At 43.2% G+C, this 16,302-nt stretch overlaps 1 protein-coding gene across 1 annotated transcript in view; it reads right to left on the bottom strand.

The window, feature by feature from the left end:
• The window catches only part of LOC309550282 (uncharacterized protein), a gene marked incomplete at its 3' end in the record, with an annotated part of 308,158 nt that overhangs the window by 196,627 nt on the left and 95,229 nt on the right, over positions 1-16,302 (bottom strand). Inside the window, exon 6 of the mRNA XM_082250687.1 lies at positions 7,218-7,439. Within this exon, the coding sequence (XP_082106813.1) occupies positions 7,218-7,439 (222 nt within the window). The remainder of the gene's footprint in view (positions 1-7,217; positions 7,440-16,302) is intronic.

Raw genomic sequence — 16,302 nt, forward strand, 5'->3', positions numbered from 1 at the left:
TGACAGTAATTTAATTAACTTTGAGTTAATTACCTAGCAGACTTGCTGTCATCGAACTCACAAAGTACAATACACATTATTAGAAGTGTAAACACATCTCCACAGTAGACAATAGGTGAGTTAATCAGCACAACCAACAATGTGTGGAAGACAGGTGGTTGACCTGATGATATTAGCATCTGCTATAAGTCTGAGTGTGCGGAGCAATCCCATATTGGCAATAGGCAGCTGAGCCTTTAACATGGATCCTAGGCCTAGAGTCCCAGAGTCTTCATATATTCATTCAGGTATATTGTGGATAAATATTACTGCCCCATTTGAAGTAATCCAAACCATATTCTCAGTGTCCATTAAGTAGCTGTCCATCATTTCCTTGGTCACCCTGTGTCCCTAATAGACACAGGGTGACTTACACATAAGAGGGGCCTAGGGAGCTGAGAGAGCGATTTCTCAACCTCTCCAAGGTAAGCTGGGTTCCACGGGCCATCCAAACAAAGCGACTTCCGTCACAGGGAAATATATCATAAGTCTACTGCAAAAGACTTGGGTTCACATACTCATCAATTGGAAGCAGTATCAACAGAAGAGAGCCACCCACCCCACACTTTGTAAAAAGCACCCCTACTAAAATATGTAGCTTTATACAGAGGGAATGCTTTATTTACCAATGATTTCCGTGCCTGTAAAGATGGTGCTGACGTTTTTTTCGAGGATAATATAATCATCTTCTTGGCATAGAATAACAACGTAAAGGAGAGTGTGTATAGCTTTAGTAGTGGCAGGTAAATCTCAATAAGCAGACTTTTATAGAAAGGGGGATAGAAATCCTAGTAATTGAGCTAATGCAGGCCGTGACTTCCCTCCAAAAGGGACCAATGGCTGGACAATTCCAAAAGACATGTAGAAAATCCACAGCTGGTGTGGAGCAGCACCATCAAAGGGAAGACTGATTTCTAAACAGCTTGGCTAGTCTAGCTGGTGTAAAATATACCATATGCAAAAATTGAAAGTGTATTTAGCGGTCTTTGGCAGGGACTAATCTAGTGAAAGGGGCTTCCCAGACGTCTTCCCACTCCTCCTGATCCATTTCTGGAGCCACTGTTTCCCAAACCATTCTACAGGGTCATAGCAGCAAAGCAGTTTCTGGAAAGAGCTCTCTGTAAATAGTGGATAGTGGTTTGACTAATGAACCATCCCTCAGCAATAACTCCGTGTTGCTAGCTTCTAGGGTTATGTGGCCAGTGCCAAATTGGGACTAAAAGGAGTGATGTAGTTGTAAAAACCAGAAGAAATGAGTGTTAGGTAGGTGAAAAAAAGCACCTTTAAATCATCAATGGACCTCAGGGAGCCATTGACTACAATATGCTGCAATGTCATGACACTATATTTTGTCCAGACTATTGGATCAGGGTATGAGTAAAAACAAGGAAAGTTTGGACACAAGTTGTAAATGGGGGGAAACTTAGAGGGAGTCTCCGATATACTGCCAGAGACCACACCCCACGCCTTTATTACAGAATGCATAGAACTAGTGAGATCGTGGTGAGATTTGGAACCCCTGTATAGAAAATGGGTCAAGGCTTCATAGGATCCCAAGCAAGATGCTTCCAGGGACACGGCAACGTCATAAAAAGGGGTAGTTAAACCTGCGATGTGCAAAAACCAATTGACCTGCCAGGAAGTACTTAAAGTTTGGAACTGCCAAACCTCTTTCCCTCTACGGCTGCTGTAGCATAGCCATCTTGAGGCAGGAGTCAAACCATGCCAAAAAGATGAAAGAATACGATCAATGGACTTAAAAACTGCTTTTATAGGGAATTTCTAAGTATAAGAATAAAGGCAAGATGTTCATCTTAACCACTTAACGACGGCCCACCGCAGATTTACCGCGGCAGGCAGGCGCTCCTGGGCAAACCGACGTAGTATTACGTCGCTCGCTCAGGAGACTCTAGGGGGCGAGCGAGCGCCTCCGGCGGTGCGCTCCTGCCCCCGCTCGTCAGCTGGGGAGCCAGCGCGTGTGACCGGCGGCTCCGATGGCCGCTGGTCACTCGTAATCTCCCGCAGCTGAGAGAAGGACAAACGGCTTATGTAAACACAGCCGTCTGTCATTCTCCCTGAAGTGATCACAGAGGCTATGTGATTCTGCTATATAGGATCGCATGTCTCTGTGATGACTTCACAAGCCACGCCCCTTGACAGTTAGAATCACGTCCCTAGGGACACATTTAACCCCTTGCTCACCCATACTGTTAACCCCTTCCCTGCCAGTGTCATTTTTACAGTAAGTGATATTTTTAGCACTGATTACTGTAATAATGTCACTGGTACCCCCAAAAGTGTAAAAAATGTCAGTTAGGGGTCAGATATGTCCGCCGCAATCTCGCAAAAAAAAAAATCGCAGATCGTCGCCATTACTAGTAAAAAAAAAAAAAAAAAACAATAAAAATGACATAAATCTTTCCCGTAGTTAGTAAACGCAATAACTTTTGCGCAAACCAATCAAAATACGCTTATTGCGATTTTGTTTACCAAAAATATGTAGCAGAAAACAAATTGGCCTAAAATGTTAAAAAATTTTGATTTTTACATTTTTGAGAACTTCATATAAAAGAATGTGAAAAATATATTTTTTTCTAAATTGTCGCTCTTTTTTTTGTTTAAAATGCAAAAAATAAAAATCGCACAGGTGATCAAATACCACAAAAAGAAAGCTCTAGTTGTGGGAAAAAAAGGACGTCAATTTTGTTTGGGTACAGCGTCGCACGACCAGGCAATTGTCGGTTAAAGTCACACAGCGCCGCATCGCAAAATAGGACCTGGTCATTGAGCAGCCAAATCCTCCGGAGCTAAAGTGGTTCATTTTACAGATTAATGAGAGTGGGAGATTCTGCCAAGCATTTAGGCCAATTCTTAAGAATGTTAGGAAGTGGGGAAACATTTAGAGCAATATAATCCATCACCAAATTAGTCACACTCAAGCCTAAGTATTTAATCTTGGACCATCCTCCCCTGAGGCCAGATGTAAACACAAGGGGAGAACTTTAGACTTAGACCAATTTACTTTCAGGTCAGACACTACAGAGAAGCTGTCCAAGGTAGACAACGCTGCTTGCAGTGATGGACCTGTGTCCCCTAAAAAAAGGACTATGTCATCTGCATATAAGGCTGTGGTTTCAGTAAGGCTGCCTATCCAAATTCCCTGGAAGTGAGGGGAAAGAGTGTGGGGCTATTGCCAATGGCCCCATGAGGAGCACTAATAGCCCCAGGGAGAGGGGGTATCCCTGCCTGGTGCCCCTGGACACTGGAAAGGCTCCAGAGACCTGGCCATTATTTCTGAGGGCCGCCACTGGATGGTCATAAAGTATGGAAATCCAGCCATGGAGTATAACTGAGGTGTATATCAGGGTGTGCTTCTTCCCCACATGAGAGCTGTGATGTCCAGCAACATTCATATAGAAGACATTTCCCGCACTCAAGGCACTAATACACTTCAAGGGTTGTGTGGGATCCCTGATGTACAGGAATACAGGACTTCAGTGAAGAACAATTCCCTCACTCAGTACAGGAAAGTGGCTTCTCCACCGTGTGAGATTTCTGATGTCTGTAAAGTTCGGACATTTGTGAAAAACATTTATCGCACTCAGGACAGGAATATGGCTTCTCACCCGTGTGGGATCTCTGATGTGTGTAAAGATTGGCTGCCTGGGAAAAACATTTCCCACACTCGGGACAGGAATATGGTTTCTCCCCTGTGTGAGATCTCTGATGCGTGTTAAGACTGGATGTTCGTGAAAAGCATTTCCCGCATTTAGGACAGGAATATGGCTTCTCCCCTGTGTGAGATCTCTGATGTTGGTGTAGATTGGATTTATCTGAAAAACATTTCCCACACTCAGGACACGAATACGGCTTCTCCCCCGTGTGAGATCTCTGATGCTTGACAAGACCTGATTTTGTTAGAAAACATTTTCCGCACACAGGACATGAATACCGCTTCTCCCCCGTGTGATATCTCTGATGTGTGTATAGATTGGATTTATCTGAAAAACATTTTCCACACTCAGAACAGCAATACGGCTTTTCACCTGTGTGAGATCTTTTATGCACAATAATGCTGGATTTAGAATTGAAACATTTCCCACACTCAGGACAGGAAAACCTCCCATCTGTTGGAAGGACGGCACCGTACCTCACAGTCTGAGGTTCCTCAGGATAAGAGGAATACGATGGTCCATCTACACTGTATGGTGCCGGATGGACATTTGAGGTAGCCGGGTTTTCTCCTGGACTATACTGTGTGATGTCCTCATCTTCTACTTTACAGTCTGGAGACAAAGTGAGACAATCCTCTGAGGTTTTCCTCTTCTCCCGTCCATCTACTAAAATAGAAATAAAAAGATTATTACTAGACATGAGCAGATTGTTGGTTCCCCTAAACCAGGACTCCGCCCACATACAGCAGCTTTGTCTCTGATGATCTTACAATTCCACCCTCAAGGTAACCAGTAAATGGGTCCTCTGATCTCCTACCAGTAATGTACAACATAAGAGTATATAGTGCAGGGCAGTGTTAATTTTGTCATTTAATTTTTATTTAGTTTTAGTTATAGTCTTTTGACTAAAATGCCATTTTAGTTTCCGTCCCATTTTAGTCATCTGCAATTGTTTTAGTTTTAGTCTAATTTTAGTCGACTAAAATCGCCAGTACATTTTAGTTGAATAAAATAATTTTAGTCAACTAAAATCAAATGTGTTTAGTTAGAGTGTAAGGGCTCTTTCAGACGGCCGCTCCGCTGTTCTTGTCCGCTGCGGGACTTTTTTTTTTTCACGGAGCGGATGACATTTGTGTCATCCGCTCCGTATGCCCGCATATCATCCCATCCGTTTGCGGATGATATGCGGACATAATGTAAGTCTATGGGCATTGCGGATGTCAGCAGATGACACCGCTGACATCCGATTTTCCTTCCTTTCCGTTTTTTGAACGGAACAAAAATAGGGTTCTGTTTCGTTCCAAAAAACGGAACAAAACTGAAAGGAAGAAAATCAGATGTCAGCGGATGGTATTCCGCTGACATCCGCAATGCCATAGACTTACATTATGTCCGCAAAAAAATAGGATGATTTGCGGACAAGCGGAGCGGCCGTGTGAAAGAGCCCTTACTCATTATTTAAGCCTTCTATAGAATTTCCAAACTCATCATATACTCCTGGAGTAAAAAAAATATATAATATCATGTTAATTATTTATGGTATAAAGGTTTAAACAAACTCACAGATACAGATTTAGCTGCTCTGGACGGTCTGAGGAGGCCTGTAATGCTGCACAGAGCTCTGGGCGGTGGCTGAAAGACTACACAGTGCTCTGGAGGGTGGTCTGAGGAGGCCTGTAATGCTGCACAGTGCTCTGGACGGTGGTCCGAGGAGCCCTGTAATGCTGCACAGTGCTCTGGACGGTGGTCCGAGGAGCCCTGTAATGCTGCACAGTGCTCTGGATGGTGGTATGAGAGGCCTGTAATGCTGTACAGTGCTGGATGGTGGTCTCAGGTCTGAGGGATGGTCTGTAATGTACAGTGCTCTGGATGCCATGAGAGGCCTGTAATGCTGTACAGTGCTGGATAGTAGTCTCAGGTCTGAGGGATGGTCTATAATGTACAGTGCTCTGGATGCCAGTGGTCAGAGGAGGCCTGTAATACACAATGCTCTGGACGGTGGTCTGACTCTGAGAGGCCTGTAATGCTGGATCGGGATATGAGGGCAGGCCTGTAATTGTAATGTACACACTTGCAGTGCTCTCTGCTCTGGATGGTAGGAGTTGGGAGTTGGACTCTCGTCGGGAGGTCTGTTGCATAGTGCTGCTCTGGACGTTCGTCTGAGGACTCAGCAGCGTGTAATGCTGGCTGCACAGCCTGCTAACTGCTGCTAAGTGAAACACACTACAGACTCGAGTCGCTTGTTTGCTGGGAACAGAAGCAAGTGGAGCTCCGTAGAAACCGGAAGTTTACAGGGGTAAGCGTCCCTGCCCCACAATTTAGTTTTGTTTCCGTTCGCTAACGAAAACTTAATTGATTTTGAAAAAAATGTGGTGTACTTTTCGTTTAGTTTGAATCACTGTAAAAAGGCCTTTTGAAAATGTTTTCGTTGATGAAATTACCACTGGTTCAGGAGTATGTAATGTACAATATAAATTATACAGTGTAAGGGTCAGGACTCATAATATTGGTATTCAGTAATCAGTGGAAGCTTAAATGTTTACTTGAGACAAGTTGCAGAGGTTCCACACCGCTGCCTCTCATCTCCTGAGACTGCACTCAGTGACTTGGGTCTGAGACTATACAGACATATCAGAGTTTTTGCTAGACCCAAACATGGGGCAAAAAATGCAAGGTACATCGCCCAGGTGCATAAATCGAGTATCGCCTATGGTCAAAATGAACATTTTGCTGCCAGTTGAACCCCAGAATCTCCATAAATCCAGTCCAGATACATAAATTGTGTCTGCAGCACAGAGAAGGAAGATTATCCGAGAGAAATACATGAATACAGGAAGGGGGAACACAGCTCAGGAAAGTGACCAGGGGATTACAGTCTGATATCACCCAGTCCTTGCCCTACTCTGGACCAATCAGTGAGCAGTATGGGCGGAGGAATGTATTTAGTGTTAATGACCCACCTGTGCTGATCTCTGTAGGAGTGTCCTCCTCTATAAATGTTCCCGTTATTCCATCCTCCTCCATAGACCGCTGATCATCCCTCACATATGTCTCTTCTTCTTCTGCTTTAACCTCAAATTCTATATCGATTGGATCTCCACTCTAGATCAAGAAAATAAGAGAGGATATCAAATATAAGCTTTTTTATTGTAACTTCACATAAAAAATTCACACATTGTCACCACAAGTCCATGTTCTAGATGCTCAGTCCCACCAACCTTGTAACAGTGAGGGATGATGTGACCTTTCTGTATGAAATACCGGGAATACAGAGGACGGGGACATCTCTCTGGTGGGTTCCTGGTATTCGGTGGCTCCATCATATCCTTGTGTCTTTCTGAAAACTCCTCCATCACTCCATACTCCTCATCCTCCTCTTTATACTCTTCTTTAACAACAATATTAAAATCTCCAAGGTTTTCACTCTGAATATACAATAAATCATTCATTGTAACAAACATGCTGTGTATAAATCAAAACTGGCAATAATTATCAACTATCTACCTGAAGATGGTGAGGGATGGTGTGATCTTCCTGTGTGGAATCCCGGGAATACAGAGGACGGGGACATCTCTCTGGTGGGTTTCTGTAGCTGGATGACTCCACCATGGTGTCCTGGTACAGATCTTTGTGTCCTTTGGGAAACTCGGATTTCTCCATCACCCCATCCTTCTCCTCTTTTATCTCTTCTTTACCCTGAACCTTAGAATCTCTCAGGTTTCCACTCTGAATATAGAATAAAGAGATCAATTGTAACAATGCAGATAATGTACAGATCCTAATGACACGATCAGAGATTGTTCCTCATCTACCTGATGATGGTGAGGGATGGTGTGACCTTCCTGTGTGGAATCCCGGGAATACAGAGGACGGGGACATCTCTCTGGTGGGTTCCCATTACTGGATACATCTGTAGGAAACACACACACTGACTGAATACATTGTTTCTATGTGTTTATCAGATGATGGGGGATCTAGGTGGAGCCTCCGTACTGCTCTCTCCCTTACAATAAAGTCTCCTCTTACCCGGTGATGTGAGGGGCGGCTGATTCTCCATCATGACATCCTTGTAGAGATCCTTGTGTCCTTCTAAATACTCCCACTCCTCCATGGAGAAATAGACAGTGACATCCTGACACCTTATAGGAACCTGACACACACAATGATACAGTCACCATCCAGACACATCCCTTGTCTGTTACTGGATAATGTCCCAGAATTCCCAGCACCGCTCACCTCTCCACTATGATCTCTCTGGTGACTTCTAGAATCTTCTTTGTACAGTATTGCTCTATTCGATCAGGGAGGGAGGTGGAGGCAATGTGATGGTCATATGATCCCCAGACTTCACAGGTGGAAAACTCTAGATTTGAACACAAACAATAAAATCAGATGATATTCCCAGAATCCTCCTCACCTCACCATTCAGGTCTCCATTTTATTAAAGCCACACTTCAGACTGAGGTATGATTTACCCACACAGGACTCCCACAGTATGCAGGTTATAAGCTTGTTGCAGGCATTCTAATGTCATTACATACAATGCAGGACCAACAGTCCCATTTTACATAAGTGAGAATGCCAAAGGTCTGCCCACATCCTAAGAGCTTCAGAAAAAAAAAGCCAGATGGAGAGAGGAGGAGCTGTGAGGTCAGTGTGTTGTCATAAGATTCTCTGACTCTGGATGGAGGGACATTTGGAGGGGGGACATTTTAGAGGCCCTCTATATGAGGCTCCCGTGCGTCCTACCTTTCTTAAACTGAAGAGTGAACTTTGACCTTTACCATACAGAAATCTGTCAGGAATCTGTGAAAGTAAGCTCTTATATCCCGCTCGGCAGGGATATGTTTGCTCTGTGAAGTCAATATCGTTTCGATATCTATCTGCTTTATGAAGGGATACACACTCATGGCTTTCTGCTGTGCCTGATCACCATAGTGGAAGCAGCATGGCTCTTTCCCTGCAGATAGCCTCACGTCTATGGGAACAGTAGTATAATCCTATTAGGCATTGTTCTCTGAAGCTTTGCTGAATGGGATTCATGCCAGTAGTAGTGGTGGGAATATATGCACGAGTGTGATCAGAGCAGTGTTCATGGTTCTGGTTTTATTGTGTAGTGTTAGGCGTGAATTCCGCTACACGTGGGTTTCATTGTTACCTGCGGTGTGCGGATTTCCACACACCAATGGCGGGAAGCTGTACATGCTGTTTTGCTCATTCACGATCGTGTACTCCCTCTTTCTTTTGTATATTTGAATGTATATAGGTGTGTCATTGGCTGGTTCTATGTGAGTAACTTCCTGCTGTTGTCCCTTTGTTGTCCCTTAAATAAATGGAGCTCAATGCTTTAGGCAGGACATTCTATCAGGCATCCAATGTGATAACAGCTTTTGTGTGTTTATTACTGGGTACTGCTGAGTGCGCTCCATTACCTTATACAAGAGAGCTGGGAACTGTGCTTTATAGCACAACGGGATTGATTGTGCTTGGCGTATATTATAATATTATCTAAAAGTACACTTATTAGCGCAATGGAGGTATTTGTTTATCAAGAGTATATTAATTTCCAAGACAGCTCCCAATGGTGGGGAAGGATTTTGGTGCTAAGTTTCCACCCCCAGGTGTGGAGAAAACCAAGGTTTTGGCCTGCACACACTGAGAAAATCGGGTGAACGTTTGGTTGATTTTTCTCGATGTTTCACAGCAAGTCGTAACAGAGGATAGAAATAATGTACGGAAATTCTCATACGAGAAAGGCTTTTTTTTGTTATTTGATGTTTCTGATCATACGCAGTCCATTGTATCTGATATTTCCCATACGAAAATCGTAGGAAAACGGTTCATATTAAACGAAAATCATTCGTTCTGTTCCCGTAAGAGAAAAATTTTGGCATTTGTCTGTTCGGAAATTTTTATTTGGAAGGTCAGAATCGGCAGTTGAAGGTTGTTTACACAACATCAGTAATTTGTACGATCGTTCATCGCACAAAAATGTTCACTTGATTTTCCTATAGTGTGTACGGGCCATTAGACTTAACCATAACTCTGTTTCCATAAGTCTTCCAGGCCAGCCCATGAGATATAGCACTTCCTCCAACAGGAACAGGAAATGCATCACCAAGTATACTTTAAAAGGAAGCCCCTCTGCAGAATTCGTCAGTTTTAAAACAAGAACCAAAGGACAAACTCTAAACAAAACATCATAAAACAAGGGTGGGAATCAGGCTGTCCTGGAGGACTCATGAAAACAAAGTTGCTGGTAAGTCTAAAGCCCCGTATTCACGATCAGATTATCGAAAGATCTGCCGTTTTTTGTGGCATGCTAGTCTGATGTGGAAGGTGAAGAGGTTATTTTCATACGAATTTTCCCGTACTACAGAATTCTACTTCAGAAGTGATGTCATGTGTTGGATTGCTTTGTATGTGTTCTTTCGTCTCTGAGCATGCCTAGTCTTGCTGTTAAGATTTTTTTCCGTCAAAATCTGTACTAATGAGACGAAAATCAGACGTTGTATTGCGGACAACAAAAATTTTATAGCCTGCACATCAGGATTTTGTCAGCCGAAAATTCGGAGTCGGCTGTCGAAAGCACCATACTAACAACCCAAAAAATCAGCAGATCGGTCGTCGGACGAAATTTCCCTTCAGATTTTCTTATCGTGTGTACGGGTCTTACCTCTGGTTTTCCCAAATTGTCTTTCAGGACAGCTCATGAGATAACAAGAACTTACTTGATTAGGGGGGTCATTAAAAGCCCAAAGATCTTTACCACCATAGAGATTACCATATATGTCATAGATATGGTTGACCTATATTTCAATGGAGAGAAAAACCAAGGTAGGGGACCTGTTTGCAAGGAAAACCCTAAGCCATATCAGCAAATAAGTGCTCAAAGTTACTGTCCCTGGTCAATTAAGGACAGATTTTCATAGCCTGTGTGGCCAAAGAAACAGGGCAAACTGAAGAACACTGTAGGTAAAAACTTGACAGCTAAGTGGAAAAAGACCAGCCCCAACATGGAAGAACTAGGTCTGAACTTACGGCGGAGATACAAAAACACCACCTATATAGAATATAAGCACATAAGGATCTGCTACAAAAGCATACGTCTGCTGACTTTCCCCCACCTACATCCTTGTATAGGAATGTGACAAAGTCCAGTGCCTTGAGACCTACATTATCCTTCAGGGACCCATGTTACTCTCCACTATGTAATGACCACCTGATATATGAAATAAATTTGTTATATGGAGACAACGCTGATACACAAAAACTGACCAGTTCAGCAGAGGGACTTAAAGTACCTTTTAAAATGTACTTGGTGATGCATTTCCCGTTTCTGTTGGAGGAGGTGCTATATCTCATGGGCTGTCCTAGAAGACAATTTGGGAAAGTTATGTAAGAGGATATGGAGGAGAGATGAGGAGGAGATCCAGGAATCAGGATAAAGGTCAGGACAAGCAACAGACGAGCATATCCAAGACATGAAGCCGGGTCACTACACAGAAAATCAACAGGCAGGACGAGGAATAGCAAGAAGGAGCTAAGAGACAAATGAGAATACTGCTCAGCCAATGGGAGATGATCTCAGCATGACTTACATAATGAAGGAGATGAGGGGGAGGGGAGGAAGTCACTTAAGGTGACCATATATACATGGAAATTCAGCTGGTTCAGTAGGGATCGGTCACATTTCCATCCATGTGTGCTCGATCAGCTGCTGCAGCCAATAGCTTCATCGCTGATCTGTGTATTCTGAGAGTGGAGGAGCGCCCCCCATTGTCAGAATACAATAGTGCAGCAGGGAGGATTCCCCCATCCCCCTCCGATGTGTGGATGGGGGAATCACTTCAATATTTTCTGCTAAGCCCACTGGCTAAACGATAAAACTGAACCATGTATGGCCAGCTTTGAAAGCAAGATATATTAATCATAAAATGGTCCCTGAAGGGGTTGATCTAGGTTTCCACACTATGGTGTACTTTTATGAACGGGTGAATTTTTTTCTCTGTTGGCTTCTCTACAGTTCTCCGGGGAAAATTATCACATCTGGCACCCTTTTTATGAATCGGAGAACTTCAGTTCACCCAGGGTGATCAGAGGAGAACGGTTTTCTCGGAGATCTGTGTAGAAGTCAATGGGGCGTCTGTAATCTCGTGAGACAAAGCGAGATTACAGTAGTATGAAAATCCCTGGCACGCTTTAACAAGCAGTGATAAATTATCACTGCTGAGTACACGAGGTTAATAAATAATAGTCCCCTTACATAAATATATATATATATATATATATATACACACTGAATACACACACACATACATTGTATATATATATATATATATATATATACACACATTAAATATATATCTACATGTATGTGTGTATATATATATATATATATATATATATATATATATATACACATGTATATATATACATAAATATGGCAGGGGGACATGATTACTGTGTTGGGGGGTCTGAACGAGGAAGAAGGAAGTCCATAATCTTCCTTTTTCCCTCTCAGTTCTCCCCCGATTCTGTCTTCTCTACCCGCTTCACAAGCTCCAGGCTGGTGAACCCGGGAATGTGAATTCTGACCCAGATCGCCAGTGAAGTGCGGGGATCGCAGCTTCATAGCCTGGCTGTTTCTGTGTCTGTCAATGTCAGATTCCCGTGTGAAGAGATGATCAGCGGAGAACATGTTCTCCTGCGATCATTTCTGTTTCATAAACTAAGAATGATCGGAAATGAGCTGTGATCAGCAGGATCACTGCTCATCTCCATTTCATAAAAGGACACCTATATATGTGTGTATCATCATCTGCTGGAGATAAAAGACGTCACAGTGACTATGGGGGAAGAGGACGGACATGAGGGGGAGGGGGGGTGTCTGGGTACAAATAGAAAATAAGATCTTATTACCTGCTCTGCTGCCACTTCCAGTAACGTCTCCTCTCTTTCCTTTCCAACTCACCTCTCACCCGGAATTTCCTGTCTTTAGCCGACATCACTTCCTGTTTTCCATAGAGACTTCCTGTCTATGTAGACGTGAGATCACCATCTTGTGGAGCTCAGAGGAACTGCAGTCCTGAGAACCGTCTCGTAGTGAGAACCCGGCCTTGTGCTGTGTGTGTGTATGTACTGTATATATCCTTATAGATGGGTCATCTCCACTCCCACCAAGGGGGATAGAAATCTATTACTGCTCGGGGGGGAGACATTTTGGCCCCTTTGATTTTGTAGTAAAACTGATTGCAGATTTAGTCATGTAGAACATCTGTTATATGGATACAAAGAACCCCAGCCGAGAGTAAATGGTGGAAATGGCTCCTGATCCCCAGATTTGGGCAATTATGTCACCAATATAAATGGATAAAAACCTGCGCTATGTGTAACAACTCAAATACCTACAAAAATAACTTATACCGGACTGCTGCTGTAACAAAGGTAAGTATTCCCTTTATCAACTAGAAGAGCATTATGTGTCACAGCGCTGTCCTATTGTGTGTGCACATAAATTATCACAAATACACTAAAATATGTGGATACATTCATATATAAAGTGCTAGGGGCTCAAAATAATATTCTCTGCAGATCCACAGCTTCCATTTTACACCTACTTCATTGATCTTATAGTTTTTATCAATAAATGAAGTAAACTGAACCATGTGCAAATTCATATACAACAAGATGCTTTGAGTTCAAGATGCTGATCCCTGCAGATCCACTGCTTCCACTTTTCACCTACTTCTTTCACTCTGGTGAGTGGGGAAGCACTACTAAGGGGGCGCCCTCACCATCACATGTGTAAGAGGTGGAAGAAGGCGTGGCTACACTACAGCTGGCACAGTTTGGAGCACGGAGAACTTTCACAACTTATCAACTTTTCATTCATTTGTGGACTTTTTTGTGAGAAAAATAAGTTCATCGAAGTAGATGCAAAGTTGAAGCAGTGGACTTGCAGAGAACACTATATTAAGCACAAAATATTGTAGGATTACATACATTTGCACAGATTTTTACTTTATTTAATATAACAGCAAATATGAGAATAATGAAGTAGGTGTAAAGTGGAAGCAGTAGATCTGCAGAGAATGATATTTTGAGCCCCTAGCACTTTATATATGAATGTATCCACATATTTTAGTGTATTTGTGATAATTTATGTGCACACACAATAGGACAGCGCTGTGACACATAACACTCTTCTATGTAACCTCTATCCCTACCCCTTCCCTTCCCTTATATTGTCATTAATATCTCAGGGATGTCATTTAGTGAGTGGTGTGTCAGCAGAGTTTCTCTTTCGGTTGGCATCAGGCTTCATGAGTGACATTGATCTCCATCATCCGCACTGGCTGCAAAGGATTGCCCTTCCTATACAACATGGAATGTGTCAGGTGTACAGAATCCCAGAGGAATCCTTAATACGATGCTATGGGGTCTGCTTGTGACAGACATGTGATGATTGGACATGAATCCCAGAGGAGTCCTCAATACGATTCTATGAAGTCTGCTTGTGACAGCCAAGTGGTGATTGGGCACGAATCCCAGAGGAATCCTCAATACGATTCTTAGGGGTCTGCTTGTGACAGCCATGTAGTGATTGGACATGAATCCAAGAGGAATCCCCAATACAATTCTTTGGGGTCTGCTTGTGACAGCCATGTGATGATTGGACATGAATCCCAGAGGAATCCTCAATACGATTCTATGAAGTCTGCTTGTGACAGCCATGTGATGATTGGACATGAATCCCAGAGGAATCCTCAATACGATTCTATGAAGTCTGCTTGTGACAGCCATGTGATGATTGGACATGAATCCCAGAGGAATCCTCAATACGATTCTATGAAGTCTGCTTCTGACAGCCAAGTGGTCATTGGACATGAATCCCAGAGGAATCCTCAATACGATTCTTAGGGGTCTGCTTGTGACAGCCATGTGGTGATTGGACATGAATCCCAGAGGAATCCCCAATACATTCTATGGGCTCTGCTTGTGACAGCCATGTGATATTGGACATGAGTCCCAGAGGAATCCTCAGTACGATTCTATGGGGTTGTTGCAGCAAATAAATTGAAACCCAGAATTAATTTCTTGGACTCAGGCTTTGGAATACAACCTTTTTATTCGCCAGCAAAAATGGCTTAGCACGGCTCATGCCCGCTTGCTAAGTGAGTAAAAAAGCGTGTACATCACATATATGAAACAGCAGTTATGTCACAATACATATTTCGTTAACTAGCTTGGCAGTAATACAATACATATCCTCCCCCTCCCTATGTCTCCTGCACATCTGTGTGTAGCAATTGCATCCCTGGCCTTCACTCTTATCTGTATTCTCGTTAGTTCTTGAAAGGGCTAGAGAGGAAAAATATGAGGGAGAAGGTGGAGGCCTCAAATGCGCAGCTTTGACTGTCATGGTCTCTGTAGTACCACAGAATCCAAAATTTTGTCTTAAAATGGAAAATTTATATCAAATACTTACCGTAATTTTCCTTTCCTGATGGACTCCATGGCAGCATACGTATCGGGTTTGGCCCCGCCTCCAAACCTACCCATAGGACACCACTCCCATAAATCTTTGCACCTGTTCAGCACACGTGTTCTGTAACTATCCTCCACAGAATCTGGGAGGGAACTCCTGCTGCCATGGAGTGCATCAGGAAAGGAAAATTACGGTAAGTATTTGATATAAATTTTCCATTTTCCTGACAGACTCCATGGCAGCATACGTATCGGGAAATAACTCGCCGTACACAACAGGGTGGGCAGGTGCTGAACAAAAAAGGTTTAATTCACTTTGTCAACTGACAAGACTTGTAAACCAAAATTTACAGAAGAAAGAGCCGCTGGCTCAACACAATAGTGAGATAAAAAGGTATTGATAGAAGACCACAATGCTGCTCTACAGATTACATCAGGAGCTACGTGTCTGGAAACTGCCCAGAAAGTAGAAACACTCCGCGTCAAGTGAGCTGTAACTGCTACTGGAGGGGTCAAGCCCTTAGCCCTGTAAGCCTATTGGATGGCCTGAATGATCCAAGAGGAGATTGACCTCGTAGAGGCTCTTGAGCCTTTATTTTTTCCATAAAAGGCGACAATAAGGTACTCCGACTTTCTGAAGGGAGATGTGGCATCCAGATACTTTTTGATGCAGCTGCCCACTACCAGTGGATGAACCAGAGAGCCTTCCTCCTGTCTGAAGGTGGGTAACACAATCTCAACATTCTCATGAAAGACCAATGTCACTTTTGGTCTTGCATCCAACATGGGAATAAGTACCACTCTGTCAGGAAAGAATGTAAAAAAGGGCTCTTGTGCCCCAAGGGCCCCAATCTCTGATACTCTCTTTGCTGAAGTCACAGCCACCAGGAAGACCGTCACTAGAGTCAGCTCTTTGATGGTAAGAGACTCAGACGTATCTTGAATACGATGAGCTAAGAAATCCAGCACCAAAGGAAGGTCCCATTTGGGAAATCTTGGCTTTCTTTGAGGCCTGATTCTTACTGCTCCTTTAAAGAACTGGTGTATCAAGGTATGATTAGCCCAGGAAATACCCGTGAAGGCAGAAATGGCTGACACT

This window comes from Pelophylax lessonae (assembly GCF_965119305.1).
Source record: "Pelophylax lessonae genome assembly, chromosome: 3".
NCBI lineage: Eukaryota > Metazoa > Chordata > Amphibia > Anura > Ranidae > Pelophylax > Pelophylax lessonae.